The sequence below is a fragment of the Coregonus lavaretus genome (genome assembly GCF_964263955.1).
Source record: "Coregonus lavaretus genome assembly, contig: HAP1_SCAFFOLD_1026, whole genome shotgun sequence".
Classification (NCBI taxonomy): Eukaryota; Metazoa; Chordata; class Actinopteri; order Salmoniformes; family Salmonidae; genus Coregonus; species Coregonus lavaretus.
In genome coordinates, this window is record NW_028167062.1 from 14,170 (window position 1) to 32,548 (window position 18,379).

Consider the following 18,379-nt stretch of genomic DNA (forward strand, 5'->3'; position numbering starts at 1 on the left):
TCCTCCCTTTTTAATCAAGTTGTTTTCCTGCTCCGACATCCGTCTCAAGTCCTTTTCTGCCGTCCATGACGATGTTAACTCTCTTTCTTAGCTAGCTGGACTATGCATTTGCCTCTGTTATCAATACACTGTGCTAACATTAGCCTAGACTGGACCACAGAAAATAACAGTTTTAAACAGTTGTAAAAACCAACTTCTTCCAGACAGAGTAGTTCCTGTAGATTCAGACTTACTCATCACCAATCTTTTGTTATGTCTCGTGGGTTTCATAACCACGTCTGTATAACAATTCAATAATGATGAGACAGGAGACAGGAATCAGATCAACCATTTATCTGGAACGTGATCATCTCAACACATACAAACCCCATGATGCTCTGCAGCACAACCCCAATATACAACAAATACATAGATAAGTAAATGGACAGTAAACAAAACTCATAGAGGAATTTAAATGTTCAGTTGTAGAAAGCAGGGCCATGGGATAGGGTCAGAAAGGTCAGTATGTTTGATAACTGGTTACAGAGGTGACATAACAAGCATAAGGTCCATTATAACACAGTGAAGTAGAGGTGGGAGCTAAAAGCAGACATGGACAGTGAGACGGTGTGAGGAGGTCAGGGGTGAAACACTAGATCAGGACAGGTAGAAATGGCAGGGCTGGAAATAGACACAGAGACACATTCTGATCATGGCTCAGACCTGACCTGAGACACCCAAACAGAAGATGCCATAGCAAAGTCCTGTCCAGTAGGCTATTTGGGATTTCCTTTCATCAAAATTCAACACATGGAAATGTGTCCAGTGTGTGTGTGTGTCCAGCATGTGTGTGTGTGTCCAGTGTGTGTGTGTGTGTGTGTGTGTGTGTGTCCAGTGTGTGTGTGTATGTCCAGTGTGTGTGTGTGTGTGTGTGTCCACTGTGTGTCCACTGTGTGTCCACTGTGTGTCCAGTGTGTGTGTGTGTGTGTGTGTCATGTGTGTGTGTATCCAGTGTGTGTGTGTGTTTGTGTGTGTCCACTGTGTGTGTGTCCAGTGTGTGTGTGTCCAGTGTGTGTGTGTGTGTGTCCAGTGTGTGTGTTTGTGTCCAGTGTGTCCAGTGTGTGTGTGTGTGTGTGTGTCAGTGTTACCATGGTTATTATTTACAGGGACACTGAGGAGTCAACATCATGAACCCTAAACCCTGGATAGAGGGGCTCAGTGAATGTGGAGTGGAATGTGTTCAGGTGAGTCAGTGTGTCAGAGGAGACTCTGTAGAAGGACAGAGTGCCGGCTGGCCAGTCCAGATACACTCCTACTCTGTGGGAGCTGGAGGAGGGGACGTCTATGGAAGTGGACTTCTTATTGTGACAGGCTCTGTAACGGTTGCCATAGCAGAACAGACTCCAGGACTTGTCATTGTATCCAATCACACAGTCATTACCCCATCCTCTCCTGCTGATTCCTTTATATGCCACTCCTATATCAGCCCAACTCCCACTCCACTCTACCTCCCAGTAACAGCGTCCAGTCAGACCCTCTCTACACAGCACCTGTTCCCTGTCCTCAAATCTCTCTGGGTGATCAGGATACGGCTGCTTCTCTCTCCTACATGTCACCTTTCTGTTCTCCTCAGACAGAGAGAGGCGTCTGTTTACTGTGTTTAGGTCCAGTGTGAGATCACAGACATCTGATGGATGAAACCAGACACAATATTAGAAATCATCATCATTCACATTAGAATGTTAACTCACTTTTCACTAATTCATTTAATGTAGATGTTTCTAGGTATCAAAAGGAGAAGTTAAGGTAACTTTAGACTTGTTGAATGATCATATGTTATACTGTATGGTAATATAAAACACACTTATTCCCATTAATTACACACACACACACACACACACACACACACACTGAACACACATCCTGAACACACACACACACACATACACACTGAACACACACACACAAACACACACACTGAACACACACACACACACACACACACACATCCTCAACAAACACACACACACACACACACATCCTGAACACACACACACACACTCACCCTGAACACACACACACATTTCTAAAGTAACACGAACACGTCACACAGAGACACATATTGTCAAAGCAACTCTTTGTAAACTTTGGTGTCCCTGATTTGTGCTTCTGTAGAACTACAGCTGATATTTAATATGACCAAGTAAGTAATGATGGTGGTCTTTGACTTTGACTTCACTTGAATTAAAGACTTATTCTTAATCATATTCTTCACAGCAGTCAACACTCACATTTTCTAAGTCCAGGTTTCATTGTGTTCTCTCCACCATGTTCCACACTGTAGCAGTAAGCAGAAGAACAGACAGTCATTGAGGGATACACCTGAACTCACACACACACACACACACACACACACACACACACACACACACACACACACACACACACACACACACACACACACACACACACACACACACACACACACACACACACACACACACACACACACACACACACACACACACTGGACACACACACACACACACACTGGACACACACACACACACCCTGGATACATACACACACACACACACACACTGGAAACACACACACACACACTGGAAACACACACACACACACACACACACACACACTGTAAAAACACACACACACACACACACACACACACACACTGGAAACACACACACACACTGGAAACACACACACACACACACTGGAAACACACACACACACACACTGGAAACACACACACACACACACACACACACACAAACACACACACAAACAGTCAGTATATACATTTGTCCAAGTGTGTGTGTGTGTGTGTGTGTGTCCAGTGTGTGTGTGTGTCCAGTGTGTGTTTGTATGTCAAGTGTGTGTGTTTGTGTGTCCAGTATGTGTGTGTGTCCAGTGTGTGTGTGTGTGTGTCCAGTGTGTGTGTGTGTGTTTGTCCAGTGTGTGTATGTGTGTCCATTGTGTGTGTATGTCCAGAATGTGTGTGTGTGTCCAGTGTGTGTGTGTGTGTGTCCAGTGTGCGTGTGTGTGTGTTTGTCCAGTGTGTGTATGTGTGTCCATTGTGTGTGTGTGTCCAGTGTGTGTGTATGTCTAGTGTTTGTGTGTGTGTCCAGTGTATGTGTGTGTGTGTGTGTGTCCAGTGTGAGTGTGTGCGTGTGTGTCCAGTGTGTGTTTGTGTTTATGTGTGTGTGTGTGTGTGTGTGTGTGTGTCCAGTGTGTGTGTGTGTGTGTGTGTGTGTGTGTGTCCAGTGTGTGTGTGTGTCCATTGTGTGTGTGTGTCCAGTGTGTGTGTGTGTATGTCTAGTGTGTGTGTGTGTGTCTAGTGTGTGTGTGTGTGTCCAGTGTGAGTGTGTGTGTGTCCAGTGTGTGTGTTTGTCCAGTATGTGTGTGTGTGTGCGTCCTTTGTGTGTGTGTGTGTCCTTTGTGTGTATGTGTCCAGTGTGTGTGTGTGTGTGTGCGTCCTTTGTGTGCGTGTGTGTCCTTTGTGTGTATGTGTCCAGTGTGTGTGTTTACAGTGTGTGTGTGCGTGTGTGTCCAGTGTGTGTGTGTGTCCAGAGTGTATGTGTGTCTAGTGTGTGTACTGATACACGTGCACACACACACACGGGACACACACACACACACACACACACACACACACTGGACAAACACACACACACACACGACAGACACACACACACTGGACACACACAGACACACACACACCGGACACACACACACACACACTGGACACACACACACACACTGGACACACACACACACTGGACACACACACACTGGACACACACACACACTGGACACACACACACACACACACACACACACACACACACACACACCAACACAAACACACACACACACACGGTCAGCATATAACTTAGTCCAAGTGGTGGTCAGTATGTGTGTCTCAACTAGCCTGATAACTCCAACATGTCTGATATGAACATTGACATAAACCCTCTACATACTTGAGTTTCTCCAGTCTGCAGTGTGGATCCTCCAGTCCAGCAGAGAGCAGTCTGACTCCTGAGTCTCCTGGGTGATTGTAGCTCAGGTCCAGCTCTCTCAGGTGTGAGGGGTTTGACTTCAGAGCTGAGACCAGAGAAGCACAGCCTTTCTCTGTGACTAGACAGCCTGACAGCCTGCAAAGAGTCAAATCATATTAAAACCACACTGCTATTCTTTGGTGGTGAAAATAGTGGCAGTATATTTTTTTCAACATATTCAGATATATCAGTGTCCTGAAACCTGTCATATCTTTCATAAATGAATGTATCATTATTAGAAATGACAAATTATCAAAGTATTGCTTGTAGAGAGAAAAATATAAAAGTACAAATATTTGAGTAGACTGACCAGAGCAGTTTAAAAAGCAGTATCAGTCAAAAGAAAGACAGTGAGGTATCAGATTTAGATTGTATTGAGTATACAGTCCACACCATTTCTATTTTGACAGTGAAGCTAACATTTTAAATGTGGCTCTATACTCCACCATTTTGGATTTGAGATCAAATGTTTAATATGAGGTGACATTATATACTGTCACCTTTTATTTGAGGATATTTTAATACATATCTGTTTCACCGTTTAGAAATGAAAGCACTTTATGTATCTAGTCCCCCCATTTGAAGAAGTCAAACGTATTCTGACCATTTGACTTGTAATGCATTAAAGTAGTCAAAAGTGGAGTATTTGGTTGTAAACTCGTTGGTTGCATTTGCAGTTTGTTTTGATTGTGTTTTGGGTTATGTTTTGCCCAACAGTAACTGAATGGTGGATGATGACTGGATTCATCTTCTGTCTAAGTGAGTAGATAACATGTTTCTAAACACTACTAAATTAATCCTGATGATGCCATGATTAAGACAAATCATGATTGAATCATGAATAATAATGAGTGAGAAATTTACAGAGGCTACAACAAAATATGCTAACCTCTCACCATTACCAATAATAGAGGGGGTATGATCCTTGTTCCTCTGTAACTTTCTCATTCATCATCATTCACGATTCATTCATGATTATTCATAATTATGGTAGCATCCACATGAATGTAGAAGTGTTCAGAAACATATTCTATTCTTACTGACAATACAAGTGAAGTGACTCCAAAATGACAGGACATTATTCACCATTCAGTTTCTATTGGGAAAAACATCATCCAAAACACAACCAAGACAAACTGCAAATGTATTAAACCAGTTTGTAGAATCACAAGCTTGATGTAATCACTGCAGGAAAGAAATATGGGACCAAATACTAAACTTATGACTACTTCAATAAAATATAAGTGAATACAGTGATCCCTCGCCACTTCGCGGTTCACTTATCGCGGATTCGCTATTTCGCGGATTTTCATAATGCATTTTTTTTTTTTTGGTGCATTGTGCTCTGCATTCTGATTCGCTAAAAACTCACTCCCGCTTCTTGTATCAAAACATGCTACGAATTGTGCTATCATTTTGTCGTCTCGTGCAGTTATGTGTACGTACATAAAACAGCTTGGCAAATTTACATTAAGTTGGCCAAATTATCTTGTAATTTCGAACATCTCCTAAACCCATAAAGTCGACGAAACGGCCTGGACCGACAAAAGCACCTGCGGATGGGCCCAAACGGCGGAAGATGCTACCTATCTCAGATAAAGTTAAACTTCTGGACATGCTAAGGGAAGGTAAAAGCTATGCAGCCGTTGCTCGCCATTACGGAATCAATGAATCTTCCGTTCGTTACATAAAGAAGGAGGAAAAAAACATAAGGACGACAGCAGCAGTCAATGAGGAGGAAGGACTAACGCTTGGTCGCTTAGCAACCATGGTGCGAATGGCCACTGAACTTAAGCGAGTAGCTGAGGAATGGGACCCTTTGATGAGCCGTTCATTACAGTTCTCCAATGTAATCGATGGTGGCATGTCGGTGTACAAGGATCTTTTTGCAAAGAAGAAAAAAGAGCGACAACAGCTGCCTATCACTATGTTCTTCTCCCGAACAAACACACCTGCACCGCGGGCTTCAGAAGAAGAGAACACTGCAGAGCGCAGTCAGGATGCAGCGGCCCAGTCTGAAGAGCAGTGAAACGGCCTACACGTGAGTCACTGTATTTGTATACATGTAATAGTTGCTAATTGTAAAAAAAAAAAGTTTTCTATTTCGCGGATTTCACTTATCGCGGGTCATTTTCGGAACGTAACCCCCGCGATAAACGAGGGATTACTGTATGTCCAAATTATTAAGACCTTTTCAAATGGGAGAACTAGATACATAAAGTGCTTTCATTTCTAAACAGTAACACAGATATGTATGAATACCCTCAAATAAAAGGTGACATTATATACTGTCACCTAATATGAAACATTCTATCTCAAATGCAAAATGATGGAGCGTAGCACCAAATGTAAAACTGTAAGCTTCACTGTCCAAACACATATGGTGTGGACTATGTGTGCCTGGTAAACACATGTGGATCTGGTGAACAGTTATCACTTGTTGACCAACTACAGGAATACTGACCTCAGAGTCTCCAGTTTACAGTGGGGATTCCCCAGTCCAGCAGAGAGCAGCTTCACTCCTGAATCCTTCAGGTCATTGTTACTCAGATCCAGCTCTCTCAGGTGTGAGGGGTTTGACTTCAGAGCTGAGACCAGAGAAGCACAGCCTTCCTCTGTGACTCCACAGCCTGACAGCCTGACAAAGAGATCATCATGATTTCACAAACTGTTAATTTAACACCAGTAGTGTAGAAGGACAATGGCAGATGCATTTGGTTTATTCTCTTAAACAACCTATAGATTCATCTTCCGTCTTCTAGAATTGTATGGTCATATTGTTATACTAATGTGAACATCAATGCATTTATTCAATATGTTTTTCAATAAAATATTATATACATATTATAATACATATTTTACTCTAAACATAATATTTATTCCTGATGATTAGTACTCAAAAGTCATTTTATATACTCACAGAGCAGCTCTGGAGGCTTTGACCACTGGCAGCAGCCTCAGAAGACCTTCCTCTGATCTGGAGTATTTCTTCAGGTCAAACACATCCAGCTCCTTTTCTGAAGTCAGCAACACAAAGACCAGAGCTGACCACTGTGCAGGTGACAGTTTGGCTTCTGAGAGACTTCCTGATCTCAGGTAGCTTTGGATCTCCTCCACTAGAGAATGGTCATTCAGTTCATTCAGACAGTGGAACAGATTGATGCACCTCTCTGGAGAGGGATTCTCCCTGATCTTCTCCTTGATGTACTTGACTGTTTCTTCATGGCTCTGTGAGCTGCTTCTTGTCTTTGTCAGTAGACCTCGTAAGTGCTTCTGATTGGACTCCAGTGAAAGGCCAAGAAGGAAGCGGAGGAACAGGTCCAGGTTTCCTGTCTCACTTTGTAAGGCTTTATCCACAGCACTCTTGTAGATGGTAACTTTACGCTTCTGTCTGATCCTCACAGAAAAGTTGCTGGACGTTGATTGAGATTCATCCATTAGATTCTCATTGTTGTTGATGAATGAGAGGAACACATATACAGCAGCCAGAAACTCCTGAATGCTCAGATGCACGAAGCAGTACACCTTGTCCTGGCACAGGCCACATTCGTCTTTAAAGAGCTGTGTGCACAATCCTGAGTACACTGAGGCTTCATTGACATCAATGCCAGCCTCTTTCAGGTCTTCTTCATAGAAAATCAGATTGCCATTCACAAGCTGTTGAAAAGCCAGTTTTCCCAGTGACAGAATGCTCTCTTTATTCCAGTGTGGACCTGTCTCTTCTTTCCCAAGATACTTTTCATTCTTCTGTTTGGTATGAAACTCCACAAGGTGTGTGTACATCTCAGTCAGAGTCTTGGGCATCTCTTCTCTCTTATGTTTCAGCATGTGTTCAAGGACTATTGCAGAAATCCAACAGAAGACTGGAATGTGGCACATGATGTGGAGGCTCCTTGATGTCTTTATGTGTGAGATGATTCTGCTGGCCAGGTCCTCATCACTGAATCTCTTCCTGAAGTACTCCTCCTTCTGTGGGTAGTTGAACCCTCGTACCTCTGTCACCTGGTCAACACACCCTGAAGGGATCTGATTGGCTGCTGCAGGTCGGGTAGTTATCCAGAGGAGAGCAGAGGGAAGCAGATTTCCCTTGATGAGATTTGTCAGCAGAACATCCACTGAGGTTGACTTTGTGACGTCACAACAGATCTTGTTCTTCTGGAAGTCTAGGGGCAGTCGGCACTCATCCAGACCATCAAAGATGAACAGAACTTTGTACTTGTCGTAATTGGAGATTCTTGATTCTTTGGTTTCCATTGAGAAGTGATTGAGAAGTTCAATGAAAGTGTGTTTTTCCTTTTTCATCAAATTCAGCTCCCGAAAAGGGAATGAAAATACAAATTGGACATCCTGATTTGCTTTTCCTTCAGCCCAGTCCAGAATGAAATTCTGCACAGAGACTGTTTTTCCAATGCCAGCGACTCCCTTTGTCAGCACAGTTCTGATAAATTTGTCTTGTCCAGTTAAAGGTTTGAAGATGTCGTTACATTTGATTGCAGTCTCTGGTCTTGCTTGTTTCCTGGTTGTTGTCTCAATCTGTCTCAGCTCATGTTCATTATTGACCTCTCCTGTTCCAAACTCTGTGATGTAGAGCTCTGTGTAGATCTTATTGAGTAGTGTTGGGTTTCCTTGTTTAGCGATCCCCTCAAATACACATTTAAACTTCTTCTTTAGATTAGATTTGAGTTCACGTTGGCAAATCACAGCAAGCTCATCTGAATCTATAAATAACACAGAGGATATTAATATTATGTATGTTTTAATGCCTAAGTATTGTAAGACTGTGTTATAAAGTTGAACATTATAATCATTTATTCTCTTAACTGACAGTATAATTGTTTTCATAATGCATTCCACACTGGAGTGATTATATTATTATTATTCGTATTACTTTTCTCCAGTGTGTCAGCAAGCTCCTTCTGATTCATTTTCCTCAGGACGTGCAGTGTGATCTTCAGAGCCCCCTCTCTGGCACTGCTCTCCTGCTTCTCATCTTCAGCATCCACCACTTCCTTATCCTGCTTCTGACTCTCAAAGCCTTCTGGGAGTTCTGGACTAAGAATCCTCTTGAACATCTTCAGCTCGTTCTTCACAAATGTCATAATATTCTCTTCAAGCAACTGAAATAAATAAAGTAAATAAGTTAAGCAAGAGACTAAATGCTTTCTCATTAACACATTCATGAATGATTGACAGATCAACTTTACTTGAGGTAAACAAAAAAAATTGTACATAACAGGACCACATACACTGAATATGGAGGCCAGGTCTTTTTGATGACTCTGGGAAGACTGACCACTGAGAATCTCTGACTCTGATCTCTCCTGTTGGTTTCTGTGGACAAAACATGAGATTACATTTCCTCATCCAGGGAGTGCACACACACACACACACACACACACACACACACACACACACACACACAGGGAGGGAATGTTGTGTTTGTGTAATATTGTTTCAGGACTATGAAAATGGAAAAAAGTATTAGCCTATGGATTATGAAAACAACAAAAATAAATGGTAAAATGGGAGAGGAGAAATTACTAGAGACAGTGTTGTTTAACTCACTGACCATGACCCATGAGTTCTTCTTACCTTTGTTCAGTAGAAAAGTCTCCCTCTCTAAACGTTATAGGTTGTTCCATAGACCGGTCACTCTTCATGGACACACAGCTGGGTACAGGGGAGACTGGTCTCTCCTGCTTGATTGGGCTTCAACACAACAGAGACAAACATTACGTCTCTCATCTACTCTGAGTTCAGATGGGGAAACAAGAGTTTCATTCCAAAACGCTATATATCCATTTTCAGAAATGTTTGTAAATTAGCTTCTATTGTTTAAAGAAATTATCAAATAAATGGTTGTGTTTTCTCACTAGCTAATCATGGCATGGGGTTGTTCAATGACAGACGTGTTTGTTTAAAATCTATCACTTGATGGTTTCATTTCAGAGAGACAATAATCATGTTTTTTTGCAAAATGCTACATATCTGCCTCACTCTCAGAGAAATAAGTAGTACTGCTAGGTTTTACCCAGTAATAATATATATAGCTGCCTCACTCTCAGAGAAATAAGTAGTACTACTAGGTTTTACACAGTAATAATATATCTGCCTCACTCTCAGAGAAATAAGTAGTACTGCTACTTATTTTACACAGTTAAATGTAACAAATAACTACATTTTTAATAAAGACCTGTACAAATGATACACTTGTGACATCAATATTTAAATATATTTAAACAATTACAATAAATACAGTAATATGAGATCTGTATGTAAACATTTACATTTTATTTTTTAGTCATTTAGTCATTTAACATTTAGCAGATGTTTTTATCCAGGGTACGGATTCCCAAAAGCATTTTAAGGCCAAGTTCATCATTAGAACCTTGGTAGGAGCATTGTTAAATCTCTGAGCTGTTTCCCAAACCCCTCGTTATTAACGTTGCACTTGAAAACGCTCATATTCTAACACCTGCCTCAGACCACGTGTAGAACAGCCAAGTGCGTCGTTAGTGTCACGGATGCCGCCGAGGCTGCTCCTCCTCCTTGCTCGGGCAGGCTTCGGCGTTCCCGGAGTACTAGCTACTACCGCTTGATGTTTTCGATGTTTGTTTTGTCATGTCTAATTGATGCACCTGCTTCGTATTCTGTATTGATTATGTCACCTATAAGTTCCCCTGCGTTATGTTTGCATTTGTGTGTTATTGTCCTATTGTCTCGACTGTGTACCCTGGCATTGTTTTACGCACTCCACGTATTTGTTCGCCTCAAGTGTTTTGAGGCCGTTTATTTTGTGTACCTGTAGAGGTGATTAGTAAAGTCGTCCTGCGCTTGACTTCACCACCGCATCCACATCAGCACTCTTGACAGTTAGATGCTTTTTTGCCCTCTCGCGTCACTTTATACACAGAAGATCTCCACTAAACATAAAATCACATGGTTTATCCGTCTCTCTGTGACCGCCGATAACTTCAGAACAAAGTTGACTACAAATACAAAGTTGACAATGTCTTTGCAATTGATTCAAAACAACGGAAGTACACAAATTATGCTTCAAATGAAAACCGAGATGACTGCATTACAATATAAACAGTAGGCTATAGGCCTATTTCAATCATATTGAAATATAGTCAATGTTCAATATATTTAGTTGTATTTTGCTACTTGTAGGCTACTGTCTGTAATTTGTCTCAATATATTTCATGATGTGTAGCCTAACATGTGCGCAATGATGTGCCAAATCTGTGATTTAGTGAATTTTTATTGTGTAAGCATTTGAATAAACTACCTCAATATTTGCAGCCGTAGGTAGTAATATCTTTCTAGAAGCTGATCCGTGGTCAGTATTGTGAAATAATTATAATGTTAAGGAAAGATTTTAATGGAGAAAACTGATCCGAGAGCAGCGCTCCCCTTCTTTCAATCCTATCAGTATCGATACATGCTCCACCGGACATGATACCTTGTCATGCTGCTGATCCAGTTTCTACTGGTCTGCCTGCGGATCTGGAACTCTGACCTGCTCACTGGATGTGCGACCTTGTCCCGAACCTGCTGTTTCGACCCCCTCTCTCTCTCTCTCCCTCTCCTTATCTCTCTCTACAACACCTGCTGTCTTGACCTCTGAATGCTCGGCTATGAAAAGCCAACTGACATTTACTCCTGAGGTGCTGACGTGTTGCACCCTCTATAACCACAGTGATTATTATTTGACGGTGCTGGTCATGAACATTTGAAAATCTTGAAGAACAATCTGAACTTAATGGGCATGTACTCTTATAATCTCCCCCCAGCACAGCCAGAAGAGGACTGGGAACCCCTCAGAGCCTGGTTCCTCTCTAGGTTTCTTCCTAGGTTCCTGCCTTTCTAGGGAGTTTTTCCTAGCCACCATGCTTCTACATCTGCATTGCTTGCTCTTTGGGGTTTTAGACTGGGTTTCTATATAAGCACTTTGTGACAATTGCTGATGTAAAAAAATACACAATTGTGGTACGCATATGAAGCAGACCAGGCCAGGGTTTAGGGTTTGAGAAGTCCAAGAAGTAAAAATGACTTCCTTAGTTGTTAGTAAAACATTTTTTAACTCAGCATTGTTGGTTAAGGGCTCGTAAGTAAGCATTTCACAGTAAGGTCTACACCTGTTGTATTAGGAGCATGTGACAAATCTAATTAGGATTGATTTATTTGTTCATTTTATAAATGTTCTGTCTTTAGTAGTTGAACACATTATTACTTCAACCTCGTGAAAGTGACAAACTGACAGGTTTTCATGTTAGTCAAAAACAACTTTATATGGAAGGAGTGCCTTTGATTTGACGGCCTGCACATGCGCAGTTCGGCGTGAGACGACCGTTTGGCGTGAGACGACTGCTCGACCTGATGACATGTTTTTACGCATGACCTTCAAATTAAATTAAATGAAATTGTATGTCACATGCGCCGAATACAACAGTGGTACACTTTACCGTGAAATGCTTACTTACGAGCCCTTTCCCAACAATTTAGTTAAAAAGAAACAAAAAGTAGCTAAATAAACAAAGGAAATAGTAACATAATAAAATTATAATAATGAGGCTATAAGGAGTACCAGTACTGAGTCAATGTGCAGGGGTACCAGGTAGTTGAGGTAATATGTACATGTAGGTAGGGATAAAAGTGACTAGGCAATCAGGATAGAGATTACATCTCCTCATCCAGGGAGTGCACACACACACACACACACACACACACACACACACACACACACACACACACACACACACACACACAGGGAGGGAATGTTGTGTTTGTTTAATATTGTTTCAGGACTATGAAAATTGAAAAAAGGTTTAGCCTATGGATTATGAAATTAACAAAAATAAATGGGAAAATGGGAGAGGAGAAATGACTAGAGACAGTGTTGTTTAACTCACTGACCATGACCCATGAGTTCTTCTTACCTTTGTTCACTAGAAAAGTCTCCCTCTCTAAACGTTATAGGTTGTTCCATAGACCTGTCACTCTTCATGGACACACAGCTGGGTACAGGGGAGGCTGGTCTCTCCTGCTTGATTGGGCTTCAACACAACAGAGACAAACATTACATCTCTCATCTACTCTGAGCTCAGATGGGGAAACATAAGAAGAGTTTCATTCCAAAACGCTATATATCCATTTTCAGAAATGTTGGTAAATTAGCTTTTATTGTTTCAAGAAATTATGAAAGAGATTGGTGTGTTCTTTCACTATCTAATCATGGCATGGGGTTGGTTGTAAAATGACACACTTGATGGTTTAATTTCAGAGATTGCCGCACTCTCATATAAATAAAAATATGGGATGCACACAGTCAAATGTAACAAAAAACTACATTTGTAATACATATACAGAACCAGTCAAAGAAAACATTTACATTTGACATTTTAGTCATTTAGCAGATGTTCTTATCCAGGGCCCGGTTTCTCAAAAGCATCTTAAGGCTAAATTGATCTTAAGTTCATCGTTAGAACCTTCGTAGGAGCCGATTAATTCAGAAAAAAAGTTGACTACAAATACAAAGTTGCCAATGTCTTTGCAATTGATACAAACAAGGACGTATAAAATGATGCTTCAAATGAAAACCGAGATGACTGCATTAAAATATAAACAGTAGGCTATAGGCCTATTTCAATCATATTGGAATATATTTCATGTTCAATCAATTGAGTTCTATTCTGCTACTGTCTGTAATCTGTCTCAATATATTTCATGATGTGTAGCCTAACATGTGAACAATGATTCAAATCTGTGATTTATAATAAGCCGCCTCAATATTTGAATGGAGAAAGCTGATCTGAGAGCAGCGCTCCCTTTCTTTCGATCCTATCAGTATCGATACATGCTCCACCGGACATCCAACCTTGTCGTGCTGCTAATCCAGTTTCTGCTGGTCTTCCTGCAGCTATGGAACCCTGACCTGTTCACCGGACGTGCGACCTTGTCCCAAACCTGCTGTTTTGACCCTCTCTCTCTCTCTCTCTACCACACTTGCTGTCTCGACCTCTGAATGCTGAACTATGAAAAGGCAACTGACATTTACTCCTGATTTGCTAACCTGTTGCAACCTCTATAACCACAGTGATTATTAGTTGACCCTGCTGGTCATCTATGAACATTTGAACATCTTGAAGAACGATCTGGCAATAATGGCCATGTACTCATAAACTCAGCAAAAAAAGAAACGTCCCTTTTTCAGGACCCTGTCTTTCAAAGATAATTCGTAAAAATCAAAATAACTTCACAGATCTTCATTGTAAAGGGTTTAAACACTGTTTCCCATGCTTGTTCAATGAACCATAAACTATTAATGAACATGCACCTGTGGAACGGTCGTTAAGACACTAACAGCTTACAGACGGTAGGCAATTCAGGTCACAGTTATGAAAAGTTAGGACACTAAAGAGGCATTTCTACTGACTCTGAAAAATACCAAAAGAAAGATGCCCAAGGTCCCTGCTCATCTACGTGAACGTGCCTTAGGCATGCTGCAAGGAGGCATGAGGACTGCAGATGTGGCCAGGGAAATAAATTGCAATGTCCGTACTGTGAGACGCCTAAGACAGCGCTACAGGGAGACAGGACAGACAGCTGATCGTCCTCGCAGTGGCAGACCACATGTAACAACACCTGCACAGGATCGGTACATCCGAACATCACACCTGTGGGACAGGTACAGGATGGCAACAACAACTGCCCGAGTTACACCAGGAATGCACAATCCCTCCATCAGTGCTCAGACTGTCCGCAATAGGACTGAGGGCTTGTAGCCCTCACCAGACATCACCGGCAACAACTCCTATGGGCACAAACCCACCGTCGCTGGACCAGACAGGACTGGCAAAAAGTGCTGTTCACTGATGAGTCACGGTTTTGTCTCACCAGGGGTGATGGTTGGATTCGCGTTTTTCGTCGAAGGAAAGAGCATTACACCTTTTTCATGATGTCCATCCGGTTTGCTTCTATATGCCATATCTTTCTAGCTGTGCTCTTTCCCAAAAGCTCCCAACATACAACCTATATACTTATTATGGACACATTATGCTTACATTATTAGCTATCTTTGTTATTATTTGTTGTTATTTGTTATTAGTCCCATCCTTCAACTCTATTCAATACCTCCCATCTATCTCTTAACACCATCCATATAGGATTTCTATTTGCCTTATATATTTCAACCGTACTGTGATGTTTTACAAAAGTTCTGAACCTTTCTATTCTCATTGCTTCTACAGATTGTGAATGAAAAAATTAACATTTTTGCTAAAAGTATTATTATATTATTGATTGATTGACTATGACTTTTCAGATCACCCAGTAATGCTATCTGCAAGGTTAGCTCCAGTTAAATATTGCAATCCTTTAGCCATTCCTGGACCTGTGTCCAAAAACAAGCTACAAATGGACAGAACCAAAACAAATGATCTAACGTTTCTGTCTCTTCACAGCAAAATCTGCAGAGCTGGGAAGATTGTATACCCCATATAAATAACATTCTATTGGTAGCAATAATTTTATATAATAATTTAAAATTGCAAGATTCTAATTTTTGAATCCAGTGTTGTTTTGTGTGTCAGTTCATAAACATTATGCCATGGGATCGGTACGTCAAAGATCTCTTCCCAACTATTTTGCAATCTATATGGGACGGCTGTCAATCCTTTGGTCCTTAAGTGAAACTGATATACTTTTTTATTTGTCACAGTTTTCCTTAACCAATTATGTTCTTTAATGCAAGGCCGATAGACAAGTTCCTTACTTTCTCCCCCTTCCACTTTCCTCTTCCACTTTTGCGGTAAGGCTGCAATTATTTGGTTGTAATTTTGTTTTTGTTAGCTGCATGTGCGACATAACTCCACCAGTCCTACCGATGATATCATTTACGAAGATTATACCTTTTTTAAACATTCTGTCAAAAAATAAAGTTTTTTTGTCAATTAGTATATTTGAATTTAACCACAATATTTGTTGCATTATTTGTTCTGTCATTTCTGGAGGATTAAATTGAAATTGCAACCAACTTTCTATGGCTTATTTTAGAAATAGTGACATTTGGGAGATTATTTCCTTTTCAAATAACTGAAAGTGAGAGGTTGTAATCTGAATAAAGGGAAAAAGGCCTTTCTTGAACATTGGGTGAGACAATCTTACTAATTTGCTTAAGAACCAGTTCGTATTTAGTATAACTTTTGTATGACTGAAGCTTTTAGTGATAGGTCTAATGCTTTAATATTTAATAATTTCTGTCCTCCGAATTCATATTCATATATTTGGTTGTAATCCAGAGAGGTTAGAAAATGTATCTAGATCCTCTATGAGGCTGTGGAGGGATTCTAGTTGTGGATTTAAAAGAAAACATGAATCATCAGCGTACAATGACACCTTTGTTTTTAAGCCCTGTATTTCTAATCCTCTGATATTATTATTGGATCTGAATTTAATAGCTAACATCACGATGGCCACAATAAATAGATATGCCGATAGTGGACAACGTTGTTTCACTCCTCTTGACAGTTTAAAACTTTCTGAGAAATAGCCATTATTTACTATTTTACACCTAGGGTTACTATACATGATTTTGACCCATTTTATAAGAGATTCTCCAAAATTGAAATGATCCAGGCATTTATATATAAACCCCAGTCTAACTTTATCAAATGCCTTTTCGAAGTCTGCTATGAATAGCAGGCCTGGTTTCCCATATTTTCCATAGTGTTCTATTGTTTCCAATACTTGCCTTATATTATCTCCAATGTATCTTCCATGTAAAAAACCTGTGTGATTAGAATGAATAATATCCGACAATACATTTTTAATTCTATGCGCTATACATTTTGCTAGGATTTTTACATCACAACACTGAAGTGTAAGGGGCCTCCAATTTTGTAAATGGACTGGATCTTTATATTTTCCACTTGTATCCTGTTTCAGTAATAATGAGATCAGACCTTCTTCTTGAGTGTCAGATAATCTACCATTTACATAGGAGTGGTTAAAACATGCTAATAACGGTCCTCTTAGTATATCAAAAAAGGTTTGGTATACCTCGACTGGTATGCCATCCAACCCTGGAGTTTTCCCAGACTTAAAGTCTTTAATTGCATCCAGAAGTTCCTCCTCTGTAATTTCACCTTCACATGAGTCTTTCTGTGTGGCTGTTAATTTGACATTATCAATAGAAAACAATCTCTACAATTAGCTTCAGTTAGAGGAGATGGAGGCGACTGAAAAGAAAACATATGCTTAAAGTACTTTGTTTCTTCCTTCAAAATATCATTTGGTGAATTATGGGTGACACCATCAATTGTAACCAGTTTCATTAAGTTATTTTAATAGCATTCCTATGTTGAAGATAAAAAAATAATTTTGTGCATTTTTCCCCATATTCCATCCAGTTTGCTTTATTTTTTATAATATATTACACTTGATCTTTCTTGAATAAGTTTCTCCATTTCTTTTTGTTTTTCCTCTAATTTATTCTGAGCCTCTATGTTACAGTTTTTATTGCCAGCTATCTGTTCTGTTAGACTTTCTATTTCCTTTCTTAGTATAAACTCTTTTGACCTAAATTGCTTTTGTTTTCGAGATGAGAACTGAATTGCATGGCCTCTAAAGGAACATTTAAAGGTGTCCCATACAATAAGGGGATTCACTGTACCTATGTTATGTTGGAAAAAGTCAGTTATAAATTCCTTTGTTCTAATTATAAATACATTATCATCCAATAGGCTTTGATGAAATTTCCAATATCCTTGCCCACGTGGAAATTCAGTAAGAGTAATGTATATGCCTATTATATGATGGTCTGACCGCATTCTGTCCCCTATCAACACTTTTTTTTACTTTTGGTGCCAACGAGAATGAGATAAGAAAGAAGTCAAGACGACTAGCTTGATTCAGTCTCCGCCATGTATATCTCACTAGATCAGTATATTTAAGCCTCCATATATCTACTAGTTCTAATGTATCCATGACATTCACAATTTCCTTAAGAGCATGTGGGTGATTGTTTGTGGTGTGATTTCCTTTATGGTCCATTGAGCTATTTAAAACAGTATTATAATCCCCCACCATAATAATATTGTCTTGAATTGCTTGCAGGCTTGATAATTTATTATATATATTGTCAAATAATTGTGGATCATCATTATTTGGTCCGTAAAGGTTAATGAGCCATATTTGTTTATGGTCCAATAACATATTTAAAATAATCCATCTACCTTGCGTATCTATTTGGACAATTTGCACATTCGGATCGAAATTACTATTAATTAATATCATCACCCCTTTTGAATTTC

At 40.1% G+C, this 18,379-nt stretch overlaps 1 protein-coding gene across 1 annotated transcript in view; it reads right to left on the reverse strand.

Annotated features, from left to right (window-relative positions):
• Positions 1-318: 318 nt before the first annotated feature.
• The window catches only part of LOC311113931 (NLR family CARD domain-containing protein 3-like), a 32,145-nt gene continuing 14,084 nt past the window's right edge, over positions 319-18,379 (reverse strand). The window contains exons 3-11 of the mRNA XM_084189205.1: positions 13,007-13,123; positions 9,657-9,773; positions 9,311-9,395; positions 8,953-9,181; positions 6,985-8,782; positions 6,529-6,702; positions 3,987-4,160; positions 2,271-2,317; positions 319-1,666 (exon numbers count right to left, since the gene is read on the reverse strand). Of these exons, the coding sequence (XP_084045331.1) occupies positions 1,140-1,666; positions 2,271-2,317; positions 3,987-4,160; positions 6,529-6,702; positions 6,985-8,782; positions 8,953-9,181; positions 9,311-9,395; positions 9,657-9,773; positions 13,007-13,123 (3,268 nt within the window). The 3' untranslated portion in view covers positions 319-1,139. The remainder of the gene's footprint in view (positions 1,667-2,270; positions 2,318-3,986; positions 4,161-6,528; positions 6,703-6,984; positions 8,783-8,952; positions 9,182-9,310; positions 9,396-9,656; positions 9,774-13,006; positions 13,124-18,379) is intronic.